Raw genomic sequence first — 25,495 nt, 5'->3', positions numbered from 1 at the left:
TGTGTGTGTGTTCTTCATCATAGTGTGTCAGGTCAGAGGCTCTTCTCTGCCATGTGTGTGTGCATGAGTGGGCCTCTGTCTGTGTCTTCTCTCTCTTTCTTCTCTCTCTCTCTGTCTCTCTCTCTCCCCCCTCTCTCTCTCTCTCTGTTCGCTGTCTCTCTCTCTCTCATATTTATTTAAAGTTGTTGTAATGTGTCACTCATGTTAGCTCCCTCATTATGGAGCCAAGGTCTGAATCCGAATAAACCATTTTATATTCATGTCTGTACCTATCTCTCTGTTCTGACTTAAGCTCTCAGATGTGACTGATGAATAAAGTATATATAAAAAAAAACCTTACGACAGCAGCACTAAACCCTAACTCATCAGAACTAGGCAGTTCTTTACTAAGCAGTACCAACTTAAGCAGCACACCTGGAACTCATACACAGTACCAAAACTCAGGTCAGAAACAATATCAAAACAGGCTGGACATTACAGACACGAAAGGCTGACATAACAATCATTAACGTCTGTCGTCAGGCCAAAACATGTGAACACCCTTCACCGTATGTCCAGTGGTATACACTCTTCCCACAGAGATCTATGTGAGGTAAAACAAGCTCCATTTAGCTTACCTGCTACCAACAATGACATAAAATACTGTGCACCAAACATATGACTAATACAACACTCGGTGTTTATCCAAGTCCAGTAAATAACAAGCAGCAATAACTGAGTGTTTCCATTTTGACCAAACAAAACTCCATTTTATCTCCACAAAGTATCTTATTGGTACAGTTACATAGGAATCATAATTACCAAGTTCAGTCTGTCTCTGGAAAACAGCAAACGTAGAACTGACAATGTCAGCGCTCTCAGTGTTTATCAGCTGATTAGCCAGCCATAATACAATCCATTTTCCCAATTTTCTCAGAACAAAGTATACCACTGGCACAAAAACACATCCACATCACATGGGAATCAAAACTACCACATTGTCCCATAATGCTTTGTTGCAGCACCCACTACACATACACATGGAAACAACAAATATGAGATACAGCCAGCCTGATCAAAGATAGGTTTAGCAAAAATTTCCCCCAAGCTCCAGAATCTATGGCCCCAACACACATAGCCAGCTGGGTGTGTGAATGGAAGGCAGGTGGAAGAAAGGACAGACTGCACAGCCTGATCACAGCCTTCATCAACATGATTTTCTGACACACCAACATTCAGATCAACAGATGACATGGTGTGCATCACGAGGGATGAGAAATGGGTTGAGGGGAGGAGAGAGAAGGCGGTTGGTGGCCCCTAGATTTCTTATCTGGTTCAAAGAGCATATTTGATGGGCGCAATAGCCAAGTGGTTAAAACGTTGATGGCACCTGCTGGATAAAGGGTGGAGATTTTTCCGATCTCCCAGGTCAACATAATTATGTGCAGACCTGCCAGTGCCTGAACCCCCTTCATGTGTATACACAAGCAGAAGATCAAATATGCACGTTAAAGATCCTGTAATCCATGTCAGCATTCAGTGGGTTATGGAAACAACAACATACCCAGCCTGGCATGCACACCCCCGAAAGTGGAGTATGGCTGCCTACATGGCAGGGTAAAAACAGTTGTACGCATAAAAGCCCACTCATGTACAAACAAGTGAACATGGGAGTTGCAGCCCATGAATGAAGAAAAAGAAGAAGAAGAAAGACCATATTTAGCAAAAGAGACAACTACTCACTGCACTTGCCATGCCACACTGATAAACTCGCTGACCTCATCACCCCAATTTACTGAACACGGAGACTGCTGTAAAGTGATTGACCACGACAGAGCAACTGACAAACTCGCTGACCTCATCACCGTAATTTACTGAACATGGAGACTGCTGTAAAGTGATTGACCAAGACAGCACACTGACAAACTCGCTGACCTCATCACCCCAATTTACTGAACACGGAGACTGCTGTAAAGTGATTGACCACGACAGAGCAACTGACAAACTCGCTGACCTCATCACCCCAATTTACTGAACACGGAGACTGCTGTAAAGTGATTGACCACGACAGAGCAACTGACAAACTCGCTGACCTCATCACCCCAATTTACTGAACATGGAGACTGCTGTAAAGTGATTGACCAAGACAGAGCAACTGACAAACTCGCTGACCTCATCACCCCAATTTACTGAACACGGAGACTGCTGTAAAGTGATTGACCAAGACAGCACACTGACAAACTCGCTGACCTCATCACCCCAATTTCCTGAACACGGAGACTGCTGTAAAGTGATTGACCACGACAGAGCAACTGACAAACTCGCTGACCTCATCACCCCAATTTACTGAACACGGAGACTGCTGTAAAGTGATTGACCAAGACAGAGCAACTGACAAACTCGCTGACCTCATCACCCCAATTTACTGAACACGGAGACTGCTGTAAAGTGATTGACCAAGACAGCACACTGACAAACTCGCTGACCTCATCACCCCAATTTACTGAACATGGAGACTGCTGTAAAGTGATTGACCAAGACAGCACACTGAGAAACTCGCTGACCTCATCACCGCAATTTACTGAACACGGAGACTGCTGTAAAGTGATTGACCACAACAGAACAACTGACAAACTTGCTGACCTCATCACCCCAATTTACTGAACATGGAGACTGCTGTAAAGTGATTGACCACGACAGAGCAACTGACAAACTTGCTGACCTCATCACCCCAATTTACTGAACACGGAGACTGCTGTAAAGTGATTGACCACGACAGAGCAACTGACAAACTCGCTGACCTCATCACCGCAATTTACTGAACATGGAGACTGCTGTAAAGTGATTGACCACGACAGAGCAACTGACAAACTCGCTGACCTCATCACCCCAATTTACTGAACATGGAGACTGCTGTAAAGTGATTGACCACGACAGAGCAACTGACAAACTCGCTGACCTCATCACCCCAATTTACTGAACATGGAGACTGCTGTAAAGTGATTGACCACGACAGAGCAACTGGGAAGGTGGGTTGAAGTGCGTGGCAACAGATACGGTAAGGAACCACAGAAGAGTAGATATGCACTAAAATGCATGCATTTGTACTTGCTCATATGTATGTGTGTTTATGTTTAAACATAGTGCATATATCTGTTTTTGTGTGTATGTCCTTCTGTGTACGTACAAGTGTGTATGTACGTGTGTGCACGTGCATTCGTGACTGTAGTAAGTGTGTGTATGCATGCACACCCACACACACACACACACACACACACACACACACACACACACACACATGTGCATGCACACGCATTGTTTGGAGAATATGTGTAATGTAGGTTCACTACCCAGCCACCAATTCACACCTCTTCCCCATCCCTCAAAAAAAGTTTCTACCTGTTATTTTCATGTGTAAGTGTAGACTTCACAACATTCGAGGTGTTGTATAATATTTATGTTTTGTTATAAAGATAATGGTCATCATCATTATCACCATCATCATAATCAGTCAAGGTATTTAAGCACCAGTTCCCCCCCCCCTCCCCCTCCATTCCTCACTCCTTTTATGCCATCTCATTTATTTATTCCCCACCCCCACCCACCCCCAACCTTTCGCGTCAATCACTCTATCGCCACTGGAGAACACTGTGATATATGTTTATACATGTCTATGTTGCAGATGCACGTTTTTGTTCTCATATCTGTAAAAAGACGAAAAAGTTGCCACAGTGTTTCAACAGCAGACACAGCAACACGTTGATTATTTTGCCACATATTAGGGGGGGGGTTCCGCAAACCAGTTGCTTGAAGAAAAAAAAAAGTTCTATGTGGATTGATTTTATACCTGTTTGGAAGACATCTTGCAGGTAAACATTTACTCCAATCACATTCGCACTCTCCCTCCTGCCCACTAAGCTTAACTGGATCAGAGGGGACGAGAAGTGACAGACAGGCATCCTATTGATGGCCCCTGGCACCCCCCCCCCCCCCCCCCGCCGCCGCCGCCGCGCCCTCCTTCCAGCACTCCCCCCCTACCCACTACTTACCTAAACATTCACTCTCACATTCATACCCGACATTGCTGTAATTTATGGTTTTGCCTACTCTTGGCGTTTCGCGGCACAATCCTGGAGACAAGGCTAACATCCGAGGTATTTGTGTTGATGGTCACTATGTAACTGCTTCAAAACACAGCTGGGTCTGCGAATCGTGATTGTTGGAACGTTATTAATACGTCTGAGTTAGTTCACTTTATACACATTTATTTATCAATGAAATACTGCTCTAATTAGTTAGTTCACTTTATACACGTTTATTTATCAGTGAAATACTGCTTGTTGACAGCTGAGGCTGGTCACGAAGCTTAGTTATCTTTGTTTTTGTATTTGCAGACGACGTGAACAACTTAATCACTACGCATCAGCCGGGCATCAGCTAGGCACGAGGCATCAGCATGGCCTCAAACGTTGTCAGATCAAAAGTGCTCAAATTCATTGGTACGTAGAGAGTGAGAGATAGAAAAAGTATGTGTGTGTGTGTGTGTAAATTTCTGTCTTGATCCCAGTCATCCTGACTGTTTTTTTCCTGGCTCAAGCCTGTGTGTTGTTCATTTGAAACTTTTCTCAGTTTAATTATTATTTTCTTGTGTCAAGTACTACTTGAAGTCGTATATAGTGTTGACCCAAGCAAGGGTTAGTAATGTATGTCAATTGTAATTAAAAAAAAAATATTGGTAATACTAGTAGCATGTTATCTTTGAAAATAAAGAACTCACACACACACACACACACACACACACACACACACACACACACACACACACACACAATTAGTCAGTACCTCAGTTCTCAAACATGTCACAAGAGACATGCTTGCAGCCCCCCCCCCCCCCCCACCCCACATACACACATGCACACACACACATACACACACACCTGTACCCCTAGTCCCATGGCCTCTGCCCACCATTGATTGTTTCTGTTGCTTGTTTCATGGCCATTCTGATCTGACTGGTTCTATAATGACTGACATTCCACTTTTATTTCCAGACATTGGAGCAAATCTTACAGGTGAGAAGAACGTGTTGAAGTTGCGTTTTTAGGTGCAAATCAATTTAATCTGTTGAGCACAATGTCTTCACACACATGTACACACACACACACACACACACAGACACACAGATATATATATATATATATATATATATTTTTTTTTTTTTTTTTTTTTTTTTTTAGCCAATTGTTTGAAATATGTATTTTCATGTGAAAATGTGCACTTTACATATTAAATACATCTAGAAATTTATTGGTTGCTTCTATAAACTAGTGGTTCTGACTGAATTTTGTAAACAAAGTGAATCTGTGAAAAAATTCTGCCTTTCTTGTGTGTGTGTGTGTGTGTGTGTGTGTGTGTGAATGAAATTTGGTTTTTTACCAAGGATAAAACTTTTCAGCCAGTCAAATGTAATTTATCATGTGTTTCAACTTTAAACTTTGTTTTCCCTGAGGATAGTGGTTTTCAGGTAGATTTAATTCATCATATGTTTAATTTTTTTTTCCACCAAGAATAAGTTTTCAATCAAATATAGTAATTATTCCTACACTGGCAGTTCCCAAAGAAAAGGCAGGAAAGTTTGAAAAAGTAATAAGGTGAAATTAAAATAATACACAGCAACATCAAGCAGAGCATACTACTGCACAACAGCTAAGATTTTATTATTTTATTACAGATCCTGTATTTCGTGGACAATATCATGGATCTAAAAAACATGAAGGTCAGTTACTGCTTTTGTGTGTATATGTGTGTGTGTGTGTGTGTGTGTGTTTGTGTTAGTGTGTATGTGTTGTGATAATCTAGTTTTTGTTTCATAGTTAACTGCGGAGTATAGCCAACACAAACAATTGCAGCAACTCTAGATATAACTCAAGCACCATGGTTAAGGAATGTAAACCACCAACCTTTCCCAGGCTGATAAGCACCACTCTCATTGTCTCTGCTCTCTCCTTGCATACACTGTCCCCTCCACGCAATTTCACCCTGCACCTCTCGGCGGATGCAATAGCCCAGTGGTTAAAGTGTTGGACTTTCAATCTGAGGGTCCTGGGTTCAAATCTTGGTGACAGCGCCAGGTGGGTAAAGGGTGGAGATTTTTCTGATCTCCCAGGTCAACGTATGTGCAGACCTGCTAGTGCCTGAACACCCTTCGTGTGTATACACATGCAGAAGATCAAATACAAATGTTAAAGATCCTGTAATCCATGTCTGCGTTCGGTTGGTTATGGAAACAAGAACATACCCAACATGCACACCCCCGAAAACAGAGTATGGCTGCCTACACGGTAAATGAATTTTTTAAATATGATTTTTTTAAAAAAAAGGTCATACATGTAAAATGTTACATGTGCGTCTGAGTATGTACGTGTGTGTGCCTGTGATCTGATTGAATGACACAGGAAACAAATGATGAGTGCCAAGTGGCAGCCGTCAGTCGGCTCTACCCAGGTAGGCAGCCTGTTGTGCAAATAACCCCGTGTTTGTAAAGCGTGTAGAGCTTGGTCTCCGACGGAGGATAGGCGCTATAATAAGAATCCATATCAATCAATCAATCAGTCAAACCTGTTTGTGTGCAGACCTCGCTGCATTGAATATTTAGGATAAGATGAAGTTCATTGTTCAAAAGTTCATCCGAGTGTTTTCTGAGGATGAAATGAATGAAACTTGAAACAACCACGCAGTATTGTTCTGTTTACAACACAGCTACATGTTTCCAGTTTACTGCTTGTTTCAGATGATTTCAAAGACGTTCTTCAGAGGGCTGCTGATATTGGAATGGAAAAGGTGCTGATTTAATGTATGAACATCATGAGTGTGTGTGTGTTTGTGACAGAGAGACAGACAGATAGAGTATTGTGTGTAGTGTAGTGTTGTGAAGTGTAGTGTTGTGCAGTTTATTCTTTATTTTTGCAACAGACTTTTCAGTGTGAAATTGTATTGTATTGCTCTTTTTGTCACAACATATTTCTCTGTGTGAAATTTGGACTGCTCTCCCCAGGGAGAGCGCGTTGCTACACTGAGAGCGCCACCCATTCTGCCTGCAATTTTATTTGTTTTCCTATCAAAGTGGAGTTTGCTACATAATTTTGCCAGGGACAACCGTTTTGTTGCTGTGGGTTCTTTTACGTGCGCCAGTTGCATGCTGCACATGGGACCTTGGTTTTTGTGCTTTTGTTTTGCTTGTTTTTCTTTTGTTTTCTTCCCTCCCTTCCCTCATGATTGAAAAGCAGTACAAGAGTGAGGGCTGAGGTATATTATAGCTGTTATTAATATAATGATATTTTTAATGGATTGATGACCAGTCGACAAAAGCAATCATGTTCATGCAAATTTGTGCATCATCTTTGCAAACGTCATGTGATAGTCTTACTAAATATTACTTTCTCAGTTGTGTTGTTAAAGTTTATGCTTTTTTGGGTTTTTTGGGTTTTTTTTTAGCATTTCAAGCTCTTTAAAGTAATAGAATATGAATACAGGTCCTTTCACTATGTCCAATGGTAGCATTGTGCATCATACAAATAAATGATTCCTGACAATATCGGATCCAGTGTTCATTGTATTTGTATGGATGAACAAACTATTTTATTCTTTAATTGAATTGTTGTGTATTTTTTTGGGTGGGGTGGGGAGGGAGGTAAACTAAAATTGTTGTCAAATTATGAGAATTAATTATATTATTATGCAGATCATGATCACTGGTGGGAGTTTGAAGGACTCTAAAGGTGCCTTGGAACTGGCAAAAACAGAAGGTAAGAAACAGACTACAGATTCGCTGCTTGGACAGTTTAGTGTGTGTGCATGCTTTCATGCTGTGTGTTTGCATGCTATGTGTGTGTGTGCGTGTGTACATATGGGTTAGTGTGTGTTTGTATGTGTGTGTGTGTATGTATGTGCAATTAAAAATCATCTTAGTGAAGGCCTCTGAAAAGGTGATGACAAAACATATTTAATTACACATACTTAACCGTGACCCAGCTAGTGCAGACTCTGGCAGGGGTCTGACATTCCTGTCCTGTGCAAACTACTATCCGCCTATGCGGAGGAAATGAAAGTACTACGGCCGATAACCTCCCGGAAGTATGTAACGTCCCCTTTGTCCCCCCTGGCTAGCGCCCTCTTTTTCCGGCAGCCATCTCGACACCTGTTCCTGTGCACTTCATACGGCTAAGTTTTTTGCATTTTCTATCTGTCTGTCGATTCTTTGGCGTTTCTGTTTTGTGTCCAATATTTATTTCTGTGTGTGTATGTGTGTCTGTGTGTGTGTGTGTGCAATTAAGAATTATATTTTTCTTCATTAGTTAGTCGTTGGTACAGACATGATACATTACATAAATGCCTTTTGATATTATTGTCTTCATGAGTGTTCCCTATGCTCAGCCGCCGATATTTTCTCCCCGTCCACAAGACCTTGAGTGGTGGTCTGGATGCTAGTCATTCGGATGAGACGTTAAACCGAGGTCCCATGTGCAGCATGCACTTAGTGCATGTAAAAGAACCCATGGCAACAAAAGGGTTGTTCCTGGCAAAATTCTGTAGAAAAATCCACATTGATAAGAAAAAAAATAAAACTGCACGCAGGAAAAAATACCAAAAAAAAAAATGGGTGGCGCTGTAGTGTAGTGATATGCTCTCCCTTGGGAGAGCAGCCCAGATTTCACACAGAGAAATCTGTTGTGATAAAAACAAATACAAATACAAATACAAGTAAAAGCCAAAAGAAGAAACTTAGATTCACCTGAATATCAAGTCCACCTTTCAAAATATTTGCACATTGCTGACATCATATTATGTTTGACTTTGTACTTTTTATGGAGTATTTCAGCCTGAGGTCGCTGTAGTCTGGGCATTCAAACAGTACATGAAATTCATCTTGACAATCATCAAAAGAAAGAGGTCACTTGACCAACTGGGGGAGAAATAAAAGCAGTAGATGTGGCTCTTTGTAGCCAAAACACCCATTCTGAAACATGCAAGAATTGTTATAGAATTTTTGGTATTAATGTTATCAAAGGATTTTTTCCATTCAAAGGCAGTTTTGGAACGGATGATAGAATTCAGAACGTTTGCTTTCTGACACATGCGCGTATTAATGTCGTTAACAAACTCTGTAGACGTTTGTTGCGCAAGAGAGTTGAAGACAGACTAGACTAAAGGGAGTCAACAAACATTCACTTGCGAGTTCAGTCTCAATCTCCTGCACTCTTCCGAAAACAAAACAGACACAAGGTATTGCCCCTGAGCCTATATAATTTAACCAAAAAAGATTCACATATTGTTCTGCTTAATAAGCAAATAATATACACACGCACATTCACACACAAATGTAGGCATCCAATTTTGAGTCTGGGGAATGCTGACTTCTGTTCAATGTTTTTGAGGGCCCCCAAACTGAACACAGGGATCGCATTAACGCATGTTTTTCGCGTATTTGACGCATTTTGATTTTCGCTGACGCATTTTCACAGCGCTCACGCGTAACACTTACGCAAAACAACTTTTACTCCAAGCCGTATCAATGCAACTTAGGACTGACTTGGCAGCTAGGTTTGCGATACTGAATCAGACGGTACAAGACAAAGTGTCTGTGCATGCGGAGCACTGCGAGATGCCTACGTGACTCTTAACAGCTACAGCCAATTAACAGAGTACCCGCGCACACAACACTGCTTAGCTGAGGAGTTTTGGAACAGAGTGGCGTCATTACAGGGCGTGACCAGTTTCGAGAAAGCCTGCAAAGTCGTCATCATGGATTATGACGCAACATATCCTGATTTTGCTGTGCTGGCGAACATTGCATTGACAGTCCCTGTCAGCTCTGTTCCTTGTGAGAGAGGTTTCAGCTGGCAAAATATGATCAAAACTGCTGACCGATCAAGACTGACAGATGCGCATGTGGACACGCTGTTGCGCATTGCAATGGAAGGTCCAGCATTGAGCCAGTGCAACGAACTGATTGTTAGGGGTTGCGGTGAATTTCAGCGCCGACGTGAGCGGCGAAAATAGGTGAGTAAACCTTTGATTTAGTGTCATAGGTCTGACGCAATTCTGACTCTAACTTACGCGTTTTTTTGCCGACTTTGCGTAACCTGCACGCGTTTTGAAAAAGTCTAGCGCGATCCCTGTGAACAGTCTGGGGAATGCTGACTTCTGTTCAATGTTTTTGAGGGCCCCCAAACTGAACAGTCAACACACATATCACCTCGGGACTTGTGCTGCACACACAAATTTCTTGGTTCCTTCGGACGTGTCTTAGTCTTCAAGACACGTGTTGTCTCGAGGCTGCACCAGCCTCACCAGACCTCAGCCAGGTCTGTCCCGCTCCAGTCTCCCCGGACTGGGCCGCTACCACGTCTCCTCGGACAGTGGGTTGATCCCGTCTCCTTGGACTGGGCTGTCTCTACGTCTGCCCCAGAACTCTGTAGCCAGAACCACAGAGCACCAACAGCGAGACCTTTCCCTTCCAAGCCTCTGCGACAGACTGTTTTCCCCAGCCAGTTAAACCGGGCAGAGAAAAATATCCTCACTGACCAGTACAAAAAAAAACAAAACTCACTGACCAGGACAAAAAACACGTGCAAATAAACAGAAGCACTTGAACTCCCCTGCACGAGGAAATCAGATTGTGGCACTCCGTAACAGCGTTCTTTAAATCTGTGAGCGAAGTGTTTCTCATCAGCACTTTATTTAGGAAAGACAAAACAGTGGAAGGAGAGGTGTAGGACCATGCCTTCCTTTTCCAAGCTTTTGACACAGTGGAGTATGAATTCACTGCCCCTGATGGCCGTTAAAGATCTTTAACCCCTTTAATTACACATACTTAACCGTGACCCAACTAGTGCAGACTCCGGCAGGGGTCTGACATTCCTGTCCTGTGCAAACTATCCGCCCATGCTGCCCCTGATGGCCGTTAAAGACCTTTAACCCTTTTTTTTTATCTCTTGCACAGAAGATTATATTTCTCGACATAGAAACATACATTGCAAAGGTTGGGTTGTTGTTTTTTTATATATAACAAAGTACGGAAGAAAAAAAAAAGCAGGAAAAAAGAAAAAGAAAAAAAAAACACAAACAAAAAACAACAACAACAAAAACAATAGCATATCATCCAATTAACACATTTCACAAGTTTCATTACACTAAGGTACTTTTTGTTTAAGTCAAAATAACAGGAAAAAAAACAAACATATATATACATACATATACATACATACATATATACATACATTCATGCACACACACACACACACACATATACATATATACATACACATACATGTACATATATATAACCACCATAAAGGAAACTTGAGTCCATTTCATTTTTGGATCAAATAATGAGACTTGTTAGACAAGGAATAATGAAACACCAAGCAAAATCTGGTACATCTGTCTAATCAGAAGCAAACCAGCAAAAACTTAATAGAATATTACCACTGATAATGATATTGATAATAATAGTAGCAAAATCACGACTGGTAATAGTAAATGCAGTTAACATTATTGCATAAATCTTCTTCTTCTTCTGCGTTCACTCGTATGCACACGAGTGGGCTTTTACGTGTATGACCGTTTTTTTTACCCCGCCATGTAGGCAGCCATACTCCGTTTTCGGGGGTGTGCATGCTGGGTATGTTCTTGTTTCCATAACCCACCGAACGCTGACATGGATTACAGGATCTTTAACGTGCGTAGTTGATCTTCTGCTTGCGTATACACACGAAGGGGGTTCAGGCACTAGCAGGTCTGCACATATGTTGACCTGGGAGATCGTAAAAATCTCCACCCTTTACCCACCAGGCGCCGTCACCGTGATTCGAACCCGTGACCCTCAGATTGATAGTCCAACGCTTTAACCACTCGGCTATTGCATAATTGTGAATAGAAAAGATAGATAAATTGGGCATTTTTCACTTATTTTGTACTTTTTCTTTTTTTATCCTTTTGTTTTTTTTTTGTAACGTTTACTGCAGACCAGCTGTACAGTACCGTGGGATGTCACCCGACCCGTTGCAGTGAATTTGAGTCGAGTGGTGACCCAGACAAGTACCTGGCTGACCTGATTGATCTTGCTCGTAGCAGTCCCAAAGTGGTGGCATTTGGAGAATGCGGACTGGGTGAGTAGGATTTTTTTTTTTTTTTTTTTTTTTTTTTTTTTTATCCAGTTTTTTAAAATGCATATTATCGCATACTTGTATTCAAACATTGGATAAAAAAAAAAGAGGAAGAAGAGAAATAAGAAAAAGTTGACAATAACAAGTACAACAACAACAACAGCAACAAAGGACATATTATCGCATACATGTATTCAAACATTGGATGAAAAAGAGGAAGACTAGAAATAAGACAAAGGCGACAATAACAAGTACAACAAGGATGAATGAAAGGTCATTTTGGATGACTGATGACTTGCGCGATGAGTTTGTTTAAAGTGAAGAGGAGTTGCGCAACGTCGACCTCACTCTCTCGTCCGGGTCCACCAATTTCCAGTGGCAAGACTAAGTCGAGACGACTGGAGGATGAGCACGGATGCAGTGGATGACCAAGATATCCTTTTGGTGTCTCATCTTGCTCTCTGCACTCCACAGTGCGTTGCTGTAACCGCCTTCCTCTCCGTTGAACCGATAGGTTTCTTCCGCAGATTCTGCCGGATCCAGACTTCGCATACATGGGTAGACACATCCCGGGGGCCAACTGCGTGTGGCATGCACACAGCATGGTGGAGCTAGATGGCCGTCAGTGGCTCTCCTGAGCCGACGCCCTTTTATGGATCTCCATAAGGGTGTCTAGCCACCCGCCTCACCAGTCCCAGAAGGGAGCGGTGGAAGTGCCGGTTTAGTCGTCGGCAACCCGACCCTGAACAGGTTGTACTGGATTACAGGTTACCAGTAGCAGATCTAATGACCTGACCTGACCTGGACAAGTACATCAACAACAGCAACAAAGGACATATCGCATACATGTATTCAAACATAGGATGAAAAAGAGGAAGACGAGAAATAAAACAAAGGCGACAATAACAACACACAACAACGACAAAGGATAAAGAAAGGGGAAGTGATAGAGAAGAAGAAAGAGATTAGATACATAGATACAACAGACAGGTGACAGAGAAGGTGGAGAAAGAGATTAGATACATAGATACAACAGACAGGTGACAGAGAAGAAGGAGAAAGAGATTAGATACATAGATACAACAGACAGGTGACAGAGAAGAAGAAGAAAGAGATTAGATACATAGATACAACAGACAGGTGACAGAGAAGAAGGAGAAAGAGATTAGATACATAGATACAACAGACAGGTGACAGAGAAGAAGAAGAAAGAGATTAGATACATAGATGCAACAGACAGGTGACAGAGAAGGAGAAAGAGATTAGATACATAGATACAACAGACAGGTGACAGAGAAGAAGGAGAAAGAGATTAGATACATAGATACAACAGACAGGTGACAGAGAAGAAGAAAGAGATTAGATACATAGATACAACAGACAGGTGACAGAGAAGGAGAAAGAGATTAGATACATAGATACAACAGACAGGTGACAGAGAAGAAGGAGAAAGAGATTAGATACATAGATACAACAGACAGGTGACTGGAGAAGAAGGAGAAAGAGATTAGATACATAGATACAACAGACAGGTGACAGAGAAGAAGAAGAAAGAGATTAGATACATAGATACAACAGACAGGTGACAGAGAAGAAGGAGAAAGAGATTAGATACATAGATACAACAGACAGGTGACAGAAGAAGAAGAAAGAGATTAGATACATAGATACAACAGACAGGTGACAGAGAAGAAGAAAGAGATTAGATACATAGATACAACAGACAGGTGACAGAGAAGGAGAAGAAAGAGATTAGATACATAGATACAACAGACAGGTGACAGAAGAAGAAGAAAGAGATTAGATACATAGATACAACAGACAGGTGACAGAGAAGGAGACAGAGATTAGATACATAGATACAACAGACAGGTGACAGAGAAGAAGAAGAAAGAGATTAGATACATAGATACAACAGACAGGTGACAGAAGAAGAAGAAAGAGATTAGATACATAGATACAACAGACAGGTGACAGAGAAGAAGAAAGAGATTAGATACATAGATACAACAGACAGGTGACAGAGAAGGAGAAGAAAGAGATTAGATACATAGATACAACAGACAGGTGACAGAAGAAGAAGAAAGAGATTAGATACATAGATACAACAGACAGGTGACAGAGAAGGAGACAGAGATTAGATACATAGATACAACAGACAGGTGACAGAGAAGAAGAAGAAAGAGATTAGATACATAGATACAGACAGACAGGTGACAGAGAAGAAGAAGAAAGAGATTAGATACATAGATACAACAGACAGGTGACAGAGAAGGAGAAAGAGATTAGATACATAGATACAGACAGACAGGTGACAGAGAAGGAGAAAGAGATTAGATACATAGATACAGACAGACAGGTGACAGAGAAGGAGAAGAAAGAGATTAGATACATAGATACAACAGACAGGTGACAGAGAAGGAGAAAGAGATTAGATACATAGATACAACAGACAGGTGACAGAAGAAGAAGGAGAAAGAGATTAGATACATAGAGACAACAGACAGGTGACAGAGAAGGAGAAAGAGATTAGATACATAGATACAACAGACAGGTGACAGAGAAGAAGAAAGAGATTAGATACATAGATACAACAGACAGGTGACAGAGAAGAAGGAGAAAGAGATTAGATACATAGATACAACAGACAGGTGACAGAGAAGAAGAAGAAAGAGATTAGATACATAGATACAACAGACAGGTGACAGAGAAGAAGAAGAAAGAGATTAGATACATAGATACAACAGACAGGTGACAGAGAAGAAGAAGAAAGAGATTAGATACATAGATACAACAGACAGGTGACAGAGAAGGAGAAAGAGATTAGATACATAGATACAACAGACAGGTGACAGAAGAAGAAGGAGAAAGAGATTAGATACATAGATGCAACAGACAGGTGACAGAGAAGGAGAAAGAGATTAGATACATAGATACAACAGACAGGTGACAGAGAAGAAGAAAGAGATTAGATACATAGATACAACAGACAGGTGACAGAGAAGGAGACAGAGATTAGATACATAGATACAACAGACAGGTGACAGAGAAGGAGAAAGAGATTAGATACATAGATACAACAGACAGGTGACAGAGAAGAAGAAAGAGATTAGATACATAGATACAACAGACAGAGAAGGAGAAGAAAGAGATTAGATACATAGATACAACAGACAGGTGACAGAGAAGAAGGAGACAGAGATTAGATACATAGATACAACAGACAGGTGACAGAGAAGAAGAAGAAAGAGATTAGATACATAGATACAACAGACAGGTGACAGAGAAGGAGAAAGAGATTAGATACATAGATAAAACAGACAGGTGACAGAGAAGAAGGAGAAAGAGATTAGATACATAGATACAACAGACAGGTGACAGAGAAGAAGAAAGAGATTAGATACATAGATACAACAGACAGGTGACAGAGAAGAAGAAGAAAGAGATTAGATACATAGATACAACAGACAGGTGACAGAGAAGGAGAAAGAGATTAGATACATAGATACAACAGACAGGTGACAGAGAAGAAGAAGAAAGAGATTAGATACATAGATGCAACAGACAGGTGACAGAGAAGAAGACAGAGATTAGATACATAGATACAACAGACAGGTGACAGAGAAGAAGACAGAGATTAGATACATAGATACAACAGACAGGTGACAGAGAAGAAGGAGAAAGAGATTAGATACATAGATACAACAGACAGGTGACAGAGAAGAAGGAGAAAGAGATTAGATACATAGATACAACAGACAGGTGACAGAGAAGAAGGAGAAAGAGATGAGATACATAGATGCAACAGACAGGTGACAGAGAAGGAGAAAGAGATTAGATACATAGATACAACAGACAGGTGATGGAGAAGGAGAAAGAGATTAGATACATAGATACAACAGACAGGTGATGGAGAAGAAGGAGAAAGAGATTAGATACATAGATACAACAGACAGGTGACAGAAGAAGAAGAAAGAGATTAGATACATAGATACAACAGTATCAGTATCAGTAGCTCAAGGAGGCGTCACTGCGTTCGGACAAATCCATATACGCTACACCACATCTGCCAAGCAGATGCCTGACCAGCAGCGTAACCCAACGCGCTTATACAACAGACAGGTGACAAAAGGGCTTCAAATGGAAAAATACAAGAGCAGTCGGATTAAAAACATTTACATAATAATGCCCTTTAGTTTGTTTGTTTTGGGGATTTTTTTTTTAACCCAAAGCTTATTAATAAAAAATACAGAAGACATTTTAACGATTAAATTTATTTATTTATTATTTTACTTCTTTTAAGTGTATCACAGTGAGTCTTTAGGCCTTGCCTCGCTTGTTTTGTTTGTTTGTTTTTTTCTGCCTGCAATTTTATTTGTTTTCATATCGGAAGTAGATTTTTCTGGAACATTTTGCCAGGGACAACTCCTTTTGTTGCCATGGGTTCTTTTATGTGCGCTAAGTGCATGCTGCCCACGGGACCTCATTTATCATCTCATCCAAATGACTAACATCCAGACCACCACTCAAGGTCTAGTGGAGAGGGAGAAAATACTGGTGACTGTGGGACTGGAACCAGTGCAATGCACTCAGATTTTCTGGCTTCCTAGGCAGACGCCTTGCCACCAGGCCCACACTCCACATTAGGTGAGAGTGATCTATGTACTTTGGTATGTCTTTCTGTGCCTCTTGTTTTGCATAAACCTGGCCATGTTCATGCACAAACAAGTAATTTAGACAAGAGGGCCCAGGGTGTTCGCGAATCGATTGCGATCGTGCCTTAATCTTAGCCCGATCGCCCAATCGAGCTACATAATCATGCGACCTGTTGGAAGGCATAATTAGATAAACAACAAGGACGCCAAGGAGTCGACAGACAGAAAGAAATACGAAAAAAACTTAGCCGTATGCGGAGCACAGGAACAGGTGTCGAGATGGCTGCCGGAAAAAGAGGGCGCTAGCTAGCGGGACAAAGGGGAGGTTACCTACTTTCGGGAGGTTATCGGCCGTAGTTGCTCTCTTTTTCTCCGCATAGGCGGATAGTAGTTTGCACAGGACAGGAATGTCAGACCCCTGCCGGAGTCTGCACTAGTTGGGTCACGGTAAGTATGTTATTTAAACGTAATTTTAGATAGAAAATTTCCTATTTAGACAACCCAATCAGTGCAGATGTTCCATGTAAAAGAATTGTTAAAAAAATATTAATTTGGAGTTGCATGTTGATAGCAAGTTTCATGTGTGTGCTTTCTTTTGTTTTTCTTTATATGCATTTTTCTGAAAATTTATAAATTTAGATTTGAAAATGAATGAGCGATAGAAATCATCTTTATGACATAATCATAGATTTGAAAATGAATGAGCGATAGAAATCATCTTTGTGACATAATCATAGAGAACTCTGTGCTTTTGAATGTTTAGATGCCTTCACAAGAGAGAGTTTAAGATATATATATGTCATATAAATGATATTTCCGTTCTCTTTCTAACATGAAACAGTTTGTGTCATTGGTTGCAGATTATGACAGAACACAATTCTGTCCTCCAGAAGTTCAAAGAAAGTAAGTTGTTGTTGCTGTTGTTGTTTTTAATTAACCGAATTTAAAAAAAATTTTTAGAGCATGATGGTGAAATATTTATTTAAGATTTATGGGTCAGGTCTTAATTTCTGTGACTTAGGTAATTGTTGAAATTTGATCCCATCGCATAAGTTTGCTTACGCACAACCATATTTATTACCACATAGAACATACATACATGTCTTTCTATCTAGAAAAATAATAGATGAATAAGTAATAGCAGCAGTAAATAATTCTTTCTTCTTCTTTTTTTTTTTTTTTTTTTTTTTGACAATCTTTCTCTCTGTACCTATCTGCCTGTTATAATTATGTCCATCCAGCAAATCAGTTTGTCTTTCTAAATTCATGTCTGTGCAATTAGCTGAGAAAAAAACAACACAAGTCAGTCCTTCAGGTTGTACGACATGAAGTGAACTTCAGAGACCTCCCCTTATGACTGGCAGGTATTTTGAAAGACAGATGGAAGAGGCAGAGGCCACAAAACTGCCCCTCTTCCTACACTGTCGTAACTCAGCGCTGTCGTAACTCAGAGACCTCCCCTTATGACTGGCAGGTATTTTGAAAGACAGATGGAAGCGGCAGAGGCCACAAAACTGCCCCTCTTCCTACACTGTCATAACTCAGCACTGTCGTAACTCAGAGACCTCCCCTTATGACTGGCAGGTATTTTGAAAGACAGATGGAAGCAGCAGAGGCCACAAAACTGCCCCTCTTCCTACACTGTCGTAACTCAGCGCTGTCGTAACTCAGAGACCTCCCCTTATGACTGGCAGGTATTTTGAAAGACAGATGGAAGCAGCAGAGGCCACAAAACTGCCCCTCTTCCTACACTGTCGTAACTCAGCACTGTCGTAACTCAGAGACCTCCCCTTATGACTGGCAGGTATTTTGAAAGACAGATGGAAGCAGCAGAGGCCACAGAACTGCCCCTCTTCCTACACTGTCGTAACTCAGCGCTGTCGTAACTCAGAGACCTCCCCTTATGACTGGCAGGTATTTTGAAAGACAGATGGAAGCAGCAGAGGCCACAAAACTGCCCCTCTTCCTACACTGTCGTAACTCAGAGACCTCCCCTTATGACTGGCAGGTATTTTGAAAGACAGATGGAAGCAGCAGAGGCCACAAAACTGCCCCTCTTCCTACACTGTCGTAACTCAGCGCAGGACTTCATGGAGATTATCTCCAGGAACAGAGACAAGATTGCAGGAGGAGTTGTAAGTAAACATCTTACTTTTTCCCTCTTTTTTTTTTTCATTTTTTTTCATTTTGTTGATTTATTTGTCCATTTATTTTGTTTGTGATTTTTATGTGGCTGAAGATAATTTCAAGATAAGCAGTTGACATATTGATATATTCTGACAGATTATGATCTCTGCAAGAACATGTGCTATGATTACTGCAAACATTTCTTGTAGACATGAACTCAGTCTTATAGAGAGACGCAGAGTGTGTGTGTGTGTGTGTGTGTGTGTGTGTGTGTGTGTGAACTATGTTTGGCCAACTGGTTGTACTTAATGTTCTGTCTATTTTTTTAATTATTTTTTTTAATTCATTTTTATCTTTATTATTATGTTAATGTTTCATGCAAACCTAGCATAGGCTCTTAGTGCCAAATCAGCGCATGGGATTTATGTGAAGATCAGGCATTTGCGTTGGTTTTGGGGGGTTTGTTTGTTTTTTTTCTTCAGCAGATGTGGTGTAGCCCATATGGATCAGTTTGCTGAAAGGCATTTGTGATTTTGTCAGTTATTATTGTTTAAGACCAACTTAAGATGACGTGTAACGTTTGTATTGTATTGAATTACTTTTTGTCATAACAGATTTCTCTGTGTGAAATTCGGGCAGCTTTCCCCAGGGGAGAGTTTATCATTTCAGTGCAGCACCACCATCATCTTTTTTCTGTGTGCCAGTGTGTTTTCTTCACTATCAAAGTGGATTTTTCTACAGAATTTTGTCAGGGTCAACCATTTAGTCGCCGTGGGTTCTTTTGCGTGTGCTTACTGATTGCTGTACACAGAGCGTCAGTCTGTTGTCTCATCCGAATGACTAGCACCCAGACCACCTCTCAATGGGGGAGTAAACATCCTGGTATGGTTAAATGAGATTGAAACCTGTGGACACTCACGGGTGGATTTCCCTTCATAACTTTGTCAGGGTCAATCCTTCTGTTGTCATGGGTTCTTTCACATGTGCGTAGTGATAACTGCACACAGAACCTCAGTTTGTTGTCTCACTGGAATGACTAGCACCCAGACCACCATTCAAAGGGAGAGAGAACATCCTGGTACATATAATGGATTCAAACCTGAGAACACTCTGTTTTTTTAGTCAGGCGCATGAGGTCGCTCTACCAACTTCAGTTGAACGTTGTGCTTTTGATTGCAGGTCCATTCGTTCACAGGCACAAAGGAAGAGGCAGCAGCCGCAATTGATCAAGGACTGTACATTGGCGTTAATGGATGGTGAGAATTATTATTATTGGCTCTCATATAGGACCGATCTTCTGTCAGACTCTGAGCGCTTTAAAACCACAGCTGACACTGTAATTGGCTCGGTTACAACCTGGAATGAGTGGGTGTTATGAAAGAACTTCCCCATGGAAGTGACACAGACATACAGATATATATAATACATATATGCATCCATCCCAGGGGTTGAAATTTGGAGGAAGCCCCTTAAAATTGTGTGTGTGTGCGAGTGTGTGTGTGTGTGTGTGTGTAAATTGTCTAATTTGTGTTGTTGTTTTTATCACTATTTCTTGTTATAACTTAAATATCTGATACATTATTTGATTTACTTTATGACATGATCTATTTCAGTTGTCCTCTCTGTCTTATGTTTTTAATTATATGTGTATGTTTGTGTGCGGGTTGTTTGAGTGAATGCCTTAAGTGCGATTGTGAAGCACACAGAGCTTCAAGAATATGAGCTATACGTCTTGATAAATGAATAAATAAAAACTACCACTTGCATCTTTCACTCATCCTTTTTGCCCTTTTTGTAATCACACACACACACACACACACGCACACACACACACACACACACGCACACACACACACACACACACACACATGCATGTGCATGCGCAGACACAATTTATAACATCCACTCTCACACACACTCACAAACACACACAAACACACACACACACAACCTGCCCATTTCCACTTGCCTCCGCTGGTTTGCTCAGTGCAGCTGTTTTCTCCGACAGTTCACTAAAAACGCAAGAAAACCTGGACGTCATGTGCTCCATACCAAGTGAATCTCTCATGATTGAAACAGGTGAGCTTTTGGCTGTTTGTTTGGTTGCTTACCATGTTGTTGTTACTGTTTTTTTTGTTGTTGTTTTTCCCTGAAAGCTACTGTGACTTGTCACTACCCTTTTTTTTTTTTTCATGTTGGTCTTCACATGAGATGATAAACTGAGATCCTGTGTACAGTTTGAAGTTAATGGATGTAAAAGATTACACAGCAACAACAAAAACTTGCCCTTGGCTAAACTCTTTTCTTGAATTGACAGGTAAAAACATAAAGGCAAAGAAAAACAGATGGTGGTGCACTGAGGTAATGTGCATAAAGGCAGATTTCAACTCCGCACAGAAAAACGAAAGAATAGTGTTTTTTGAGACGTTTGCCAACTAGTTGTGACGTTTCTTCCATAGGTTTATTTTCAGTCAGGTTAAAGATCCCTTTGCTTTTTACAGGCATCAGGGAAGTGGATTCATATCTGCTGTGTCTAGGGCTAAGCACAGGAAGGTCGCACTCAATCCACTCCTCTTGACGCTTTTACTTTAACCACCTGAAGTTGGGTACCCATACACACCTGCGTGGAGTGAGGAAAATGGGTGTAAAGTGACTTTCCTATAGAAACAACATGTTGAAACGGGGATTCGAACCTCAATCACTTACAAACACTGGATTCAAAGTGGCCATGGTGCCTCCTCTTAGACACGTGGAGTGTTGGGTTAGTGGTAACGCCTCCACCTAGGAAGCAAGAGAATCTGAGTGCACTGGTTCGAATCACATTGGTGCCACTATTTTCTCCCCCTCCACTAGACCTTGAGTGGTGGTCTGGACGCGAGTCATCCGGATGAGACAAATCGAGGTGCAGCATGCATGTAACAGAATCCATGGCAACTAAAGGGTTTTCCCTAGCAACATTCTTTAGAAAAATCCACTTTGATAGGAAAACAAATGAAATCGCAGGCAGAAGAAAAAAAGCAAAAAAAAAAAGGGTAATGCTCTGAGTGTTGCAATGCCCTCTCCCTGGGGAGAGCAGCTTGAATTTCACACAGAGAAATCTGTTTTGACAAAAATAGTTATACAAAACCGTACAATGTTTATCATGTCCTAAGGGAGATTTGACGTGTGTACACGTTGTTGACAGACGCCCCTTGGTGCGAGGTGAAGGCCACTCACGCAGGTCACAAGCATGTGAAGACCACTTTCCCCAGCAAGAAAAAGGAGCGCTGGGAGCAAGGCAGCTGCGTCAAGGGGAGGAATGAGCCAGCCCACATCATGTGAGTAGTGCACATATTCTTTTCTTCTCCTTTCAGCATCCCAGAATTTTTGGGACTCTTTTTTACTACATGTGACACAGCATGCGAAAACCTGGCTCAAGTGGCGGCCAGCTGTTCTTAGCTATGTACAGAAACACCTCATCAAGGTCAGAATAATGAAAATCAACATTTTGTTTACAAATTTCGCATCTTTGAAGTCTTATCTTTGTTGTCAGTAAGTATTTTAGCATAAAACTGCGTGAAACTGTGGTATTCTTAATGTTTACAGGTGCATGCACTGTTGGTACTGCTGCACACATTTGTCATTTAAGTTGCATTGTTCAGTGCATTGGACTCCAGGCTTTTCTGAAATTCTGTCAGCCGATGATGTGGCAAAACACTAAATGACTGCAGTTAGTAAACAATATTTTGATCTGGGATCCATTTTGAAAAAAATTACAGAAAAAAAAAATCATGACAGATAGATCAATTCTCTTTTCTTTTTCTTTTTTTTTTTTTTTTGGTATGTATGTCAGAGATGCTAAATTCTGACTTTCGCTGGGTTTTCACGTGCTGTGTCACAGATTTCAATGATGATGAACAGTCACAGGGGTGATGAAGATGCTGCTATGGAGGTCCATCTAGATTATGGGACTGCTTGACAAGGCTGTGCTCTTGTAATACATCCTGGAGTCAACCAGGCGTAGAGATAAAGAAACCTGCAGTGTTGGTCAGGAAATTTGAACGTTGGCATCCGTGAAGTGGTCCCAGAGTCTGAAACACACTGAAGTCTAGCCAATAGCCAGCCATGCCTGTGGTAGTGGTAAGGGGGCAAACCCCCCATAATCCGGAGACACTTTGTGTTGAAAAGTTTGCCTGACTGACCAGGTACAGGGGAAGGGCCTTACTGGGGCAATGCCCCTGGGAAGCATCCCCCAAAAAGTAATCAAAAGGTGCAGGATGAATTACTGAATTGGTTACATCTGGACATAGACACAAATAAATTCATACAACCACATACATATGTTTTAAAGATCTGTTACTGAATTGATTTCGTCTGTGTCAACTTTCCGAACAGGATAGGAAGCTAATACAGTGGAGTAATTGTGTGTGTGTCGACAGACAAGTGCTGGAAGTGGTTGCAGCAGCCCGGGGTGAAGACATGGAACAGTTGGCCACTGTGATGTACGACAATACGATGAAGCTTTTCTTCAAGCAGTCTTGATGCACATACTTTGGTAGAATAACTGTGTATTCATTGCAATCATGGTAGCAAACGATTTTGCCATATTCTTCAGTTGTTTTTTTAACATAACTTTGATAGCAATTCCTTCATCCTGTTTTGCCCTTTTCCTCCCTTAAAACTTGACCCAAGCAGAGTGAATGAATTATCAGTGTTCATGTCTTGTACCTTTAATCTAAGTTCCAGAGAAGAATCAACATGCGATGTCACATCACCCACCCTAGGAACACGTCGTTTGCAGATTACCATCGATATTTTATTTTCTAAATAAACAGTAACTGAAGAAGCCACATACCTAAGATCTGCTTAGCTTACAGGTCACAGGCAACATTAACTGTGTAAATTCAGTGGGGCACCACACAGAACTGTTCACCAGGTTCCTCCAGATCTGTCAGTTGTGTGTTGAAGCCTTGGTCTCTGCAAATGGTTTTCTGCTCCATTCTGCAGTGTTCTTAGTCCATTGTTTATTCTGTCTTTTTCTTGTCTCCTTTCCTTGGACATTTGTTATAGCAAGGCAACTCGATCTTGTTACCAGATTAGCTTTTTCTTAACTGATGTCAGCAGATCTATATATGGTCCAAAGTGCTGCTTAATGGTTGGCATTCTTTGGTGATATGATCAGTATCAGTTCAGTTTCTCATAAAGGCATCACTGCGTTCAAACAAATCCATATAAGCAGATGCCTGACCAGCAGCATAACCCAGTGAGCTTCGTGTGTGCATGATCAGTTTATTTGATGCTAAATATCTTGTGGTAACACCTCATTTCCATGGCTTGGATTCTTCTTTCCAAATCGAGGGTCTGATGGTCCATGTCTTGCATGTACACAGCAAGATGGAATATAACATTCAGTCACAGCTGAACACAAGGAGGGAGTTTCTGTGTGAAATATTTGAATGCAAGAGGGTTAACTCACTCAGTACGGCCAGTCCTCTCTTCTCCTCTACACAGACCCCTCGGATGTCCAGTGGGTGTCTGAATGACCCAACCTTTAGCTTCCGTCGTCAGAATTGTGGTATTCTCTGTCAACATTCACCTCTTCAGTATAAGAGCCTTCCGCTTGCAATATTTTGATGATGGTAATTGGGGTGAAACGCTGTTAACGTCGTCCCTTTCGCCGTTCGTATGGAGAGAGTTAAGCCATTATAAAAATGGTGACAAAGAATTAGTTGAAATTTTCAGTCACTTCCATTGCCAGAAGCTGCTTTGTGTCATGGCTTGTGTTCATGTTGGTTGCAGGCCACTATTACTGCTCCTCTCTCTGGCAGTGTGGGTCATTTGATTGTACACGTTCCTTATCTGGACACCCACAAGTTCCAGTTGCATGTGAAACTGGTCATTTCCATGTGGCAAGTTCTGCATAACATAGGCACAAGTGCTCTGTGAGCTGATGTAATGCAGCAGTGACTTGTTTCTTTTCATCAACTCGTTCAGCCACACACCCGGGCAATGCCCTGGTGGCAAAATTTGTTTCATTAAAACTGTTTCCACGTTTCCAGATATGTATAAACCATAAAAAAGAGAACTAATTTCTACAGTATTTTCAGATCCATCCACAAGTAATCTGGAAAAAAAAAAGATGTTTATTTTCTGTGTTGTTTGTTCACATCAGTAAGGCAGGGAAACCTGTTGAGGATGTAAACTCCCCAGGGTTGAATGGGTTAATACATCTTGTAGGAGACTGGATGTGCAGGAAAAAGCCCAGGTACATTTACACCCATTAAAATCTGAGAAAAAATAAAACTGAAAATACATCAGTGGTTTGGTTTGGATGAATGAGTTTTGAGTGCAAGTTTTGTTTGTTTTGGGAGGAAGGGGTTTGTAACGGCAGTTATGTCCTACTGTTTTATATCATAATAGTTTCAACTGTATGGGATATTTTTCAGTTTTGAATCACACAAAGATTTATAAAGTTTGGCCATTGAACGTCGGCTGATTAGCATTTTCAACAGTGCTTTCTTAATAACTGTCCACCCTCTCCTCAACACACACATTTTCTCTTGCAAACCATATTCAAGAGAAAAAAAA

At 41.1% G+C, this 25,495-nt stretch overlaps 1 protein-coding gene across 2 annotated transcripts; it reads left to right on the top strand.

The window, feature by feature from the left end:
* The first annotated feature begins 3,720 nt into the window (after nt 1–3,720).
* Nucleotides 3,721–25,224, top strand: LOC143280670 (deoxyribonuclease TATDN1-like). 2 transcript variants are annotated; one of them, XM_076585403.1, is made up of 13 exons: nt 3,721–3,848; nt 4,374–4,478; nt 5,031–5,051; nt 5,711–5,755; nt 6,770–6,819; nt 7,721–7,784; nt 12,006–12,149; nt 17,662–17,704; nt 18,810–18,936; nt 20,108–20,184; nt 20,937–21,007; nt 22,113–22,245; nt 23,347–25,224. In XM_076585403.1, the coding sequence occupies exons 2-13, from the start codon at nt 4,436–4,438 to the stop codon at nt 23,447–23,449; spliced, it is 921 nt and encodes a 306-aa protein (XP_076441518.1). In that variant the 5' UTR covers nt 3,721–3,848; nt 4,374–4,435; the 3' UTR covers nt 23,450–25,224. The 2 variants fall into 2 exon arrangements, with proteins under 2 accessions (XP_076441518.1, XP_076441519.1); XM_076585404.1 differs by lacking the exon at nt 3,721–3,848 and adding an exon at nt 4,029–4,133.
* Nucleotides 25,225–25,495: the final 271 nt, after the last annotated feature.

Source organism: Babylonia areolata, chromosome 3 (assembly GCF_041734735.1).
Source record: "Babylonia areolata isolate BAREFJ2019XMU chromosome 3, ASM4173473v1, whole genome shotgun sequence".
NCBI lineage: Eukaryota > Metazoa > Mollusca > Gastropoda > Neogastropoda > Buccinidae > Babylonia > Babylonia areolata.
This window is presented reverse-complemented; position numbering and strand designations above follow the sequence as displayed.

What these genes read in the sequence shown, in the direction of transcription:
- LOC143280670 (XM_076585403.1), top strand. Translation starts at nt 4,436, where the DNA reads ATGGCCTCAAACGTTGTCAGATCAAAAGTGCTCAAATTCATTG. An exon ending in GGAACTGGCAAAAACAGAAG is followed by an intron (nt 7,785 to 12,005) that starts GTAAGAAACAGA and finishes CGTTTACTGCAG; the next exon opens with ACCAGCTGTACAGTACCGTG. An exon ending in ATTTGGAGAATGCGGACTGG is followed by an intron (nt 12,150 to 17,661) that starts GTGAGTAGGATT and finishes CATTGGTTGCAG; the next exon opens with ATTATGACAGAACACAATTC.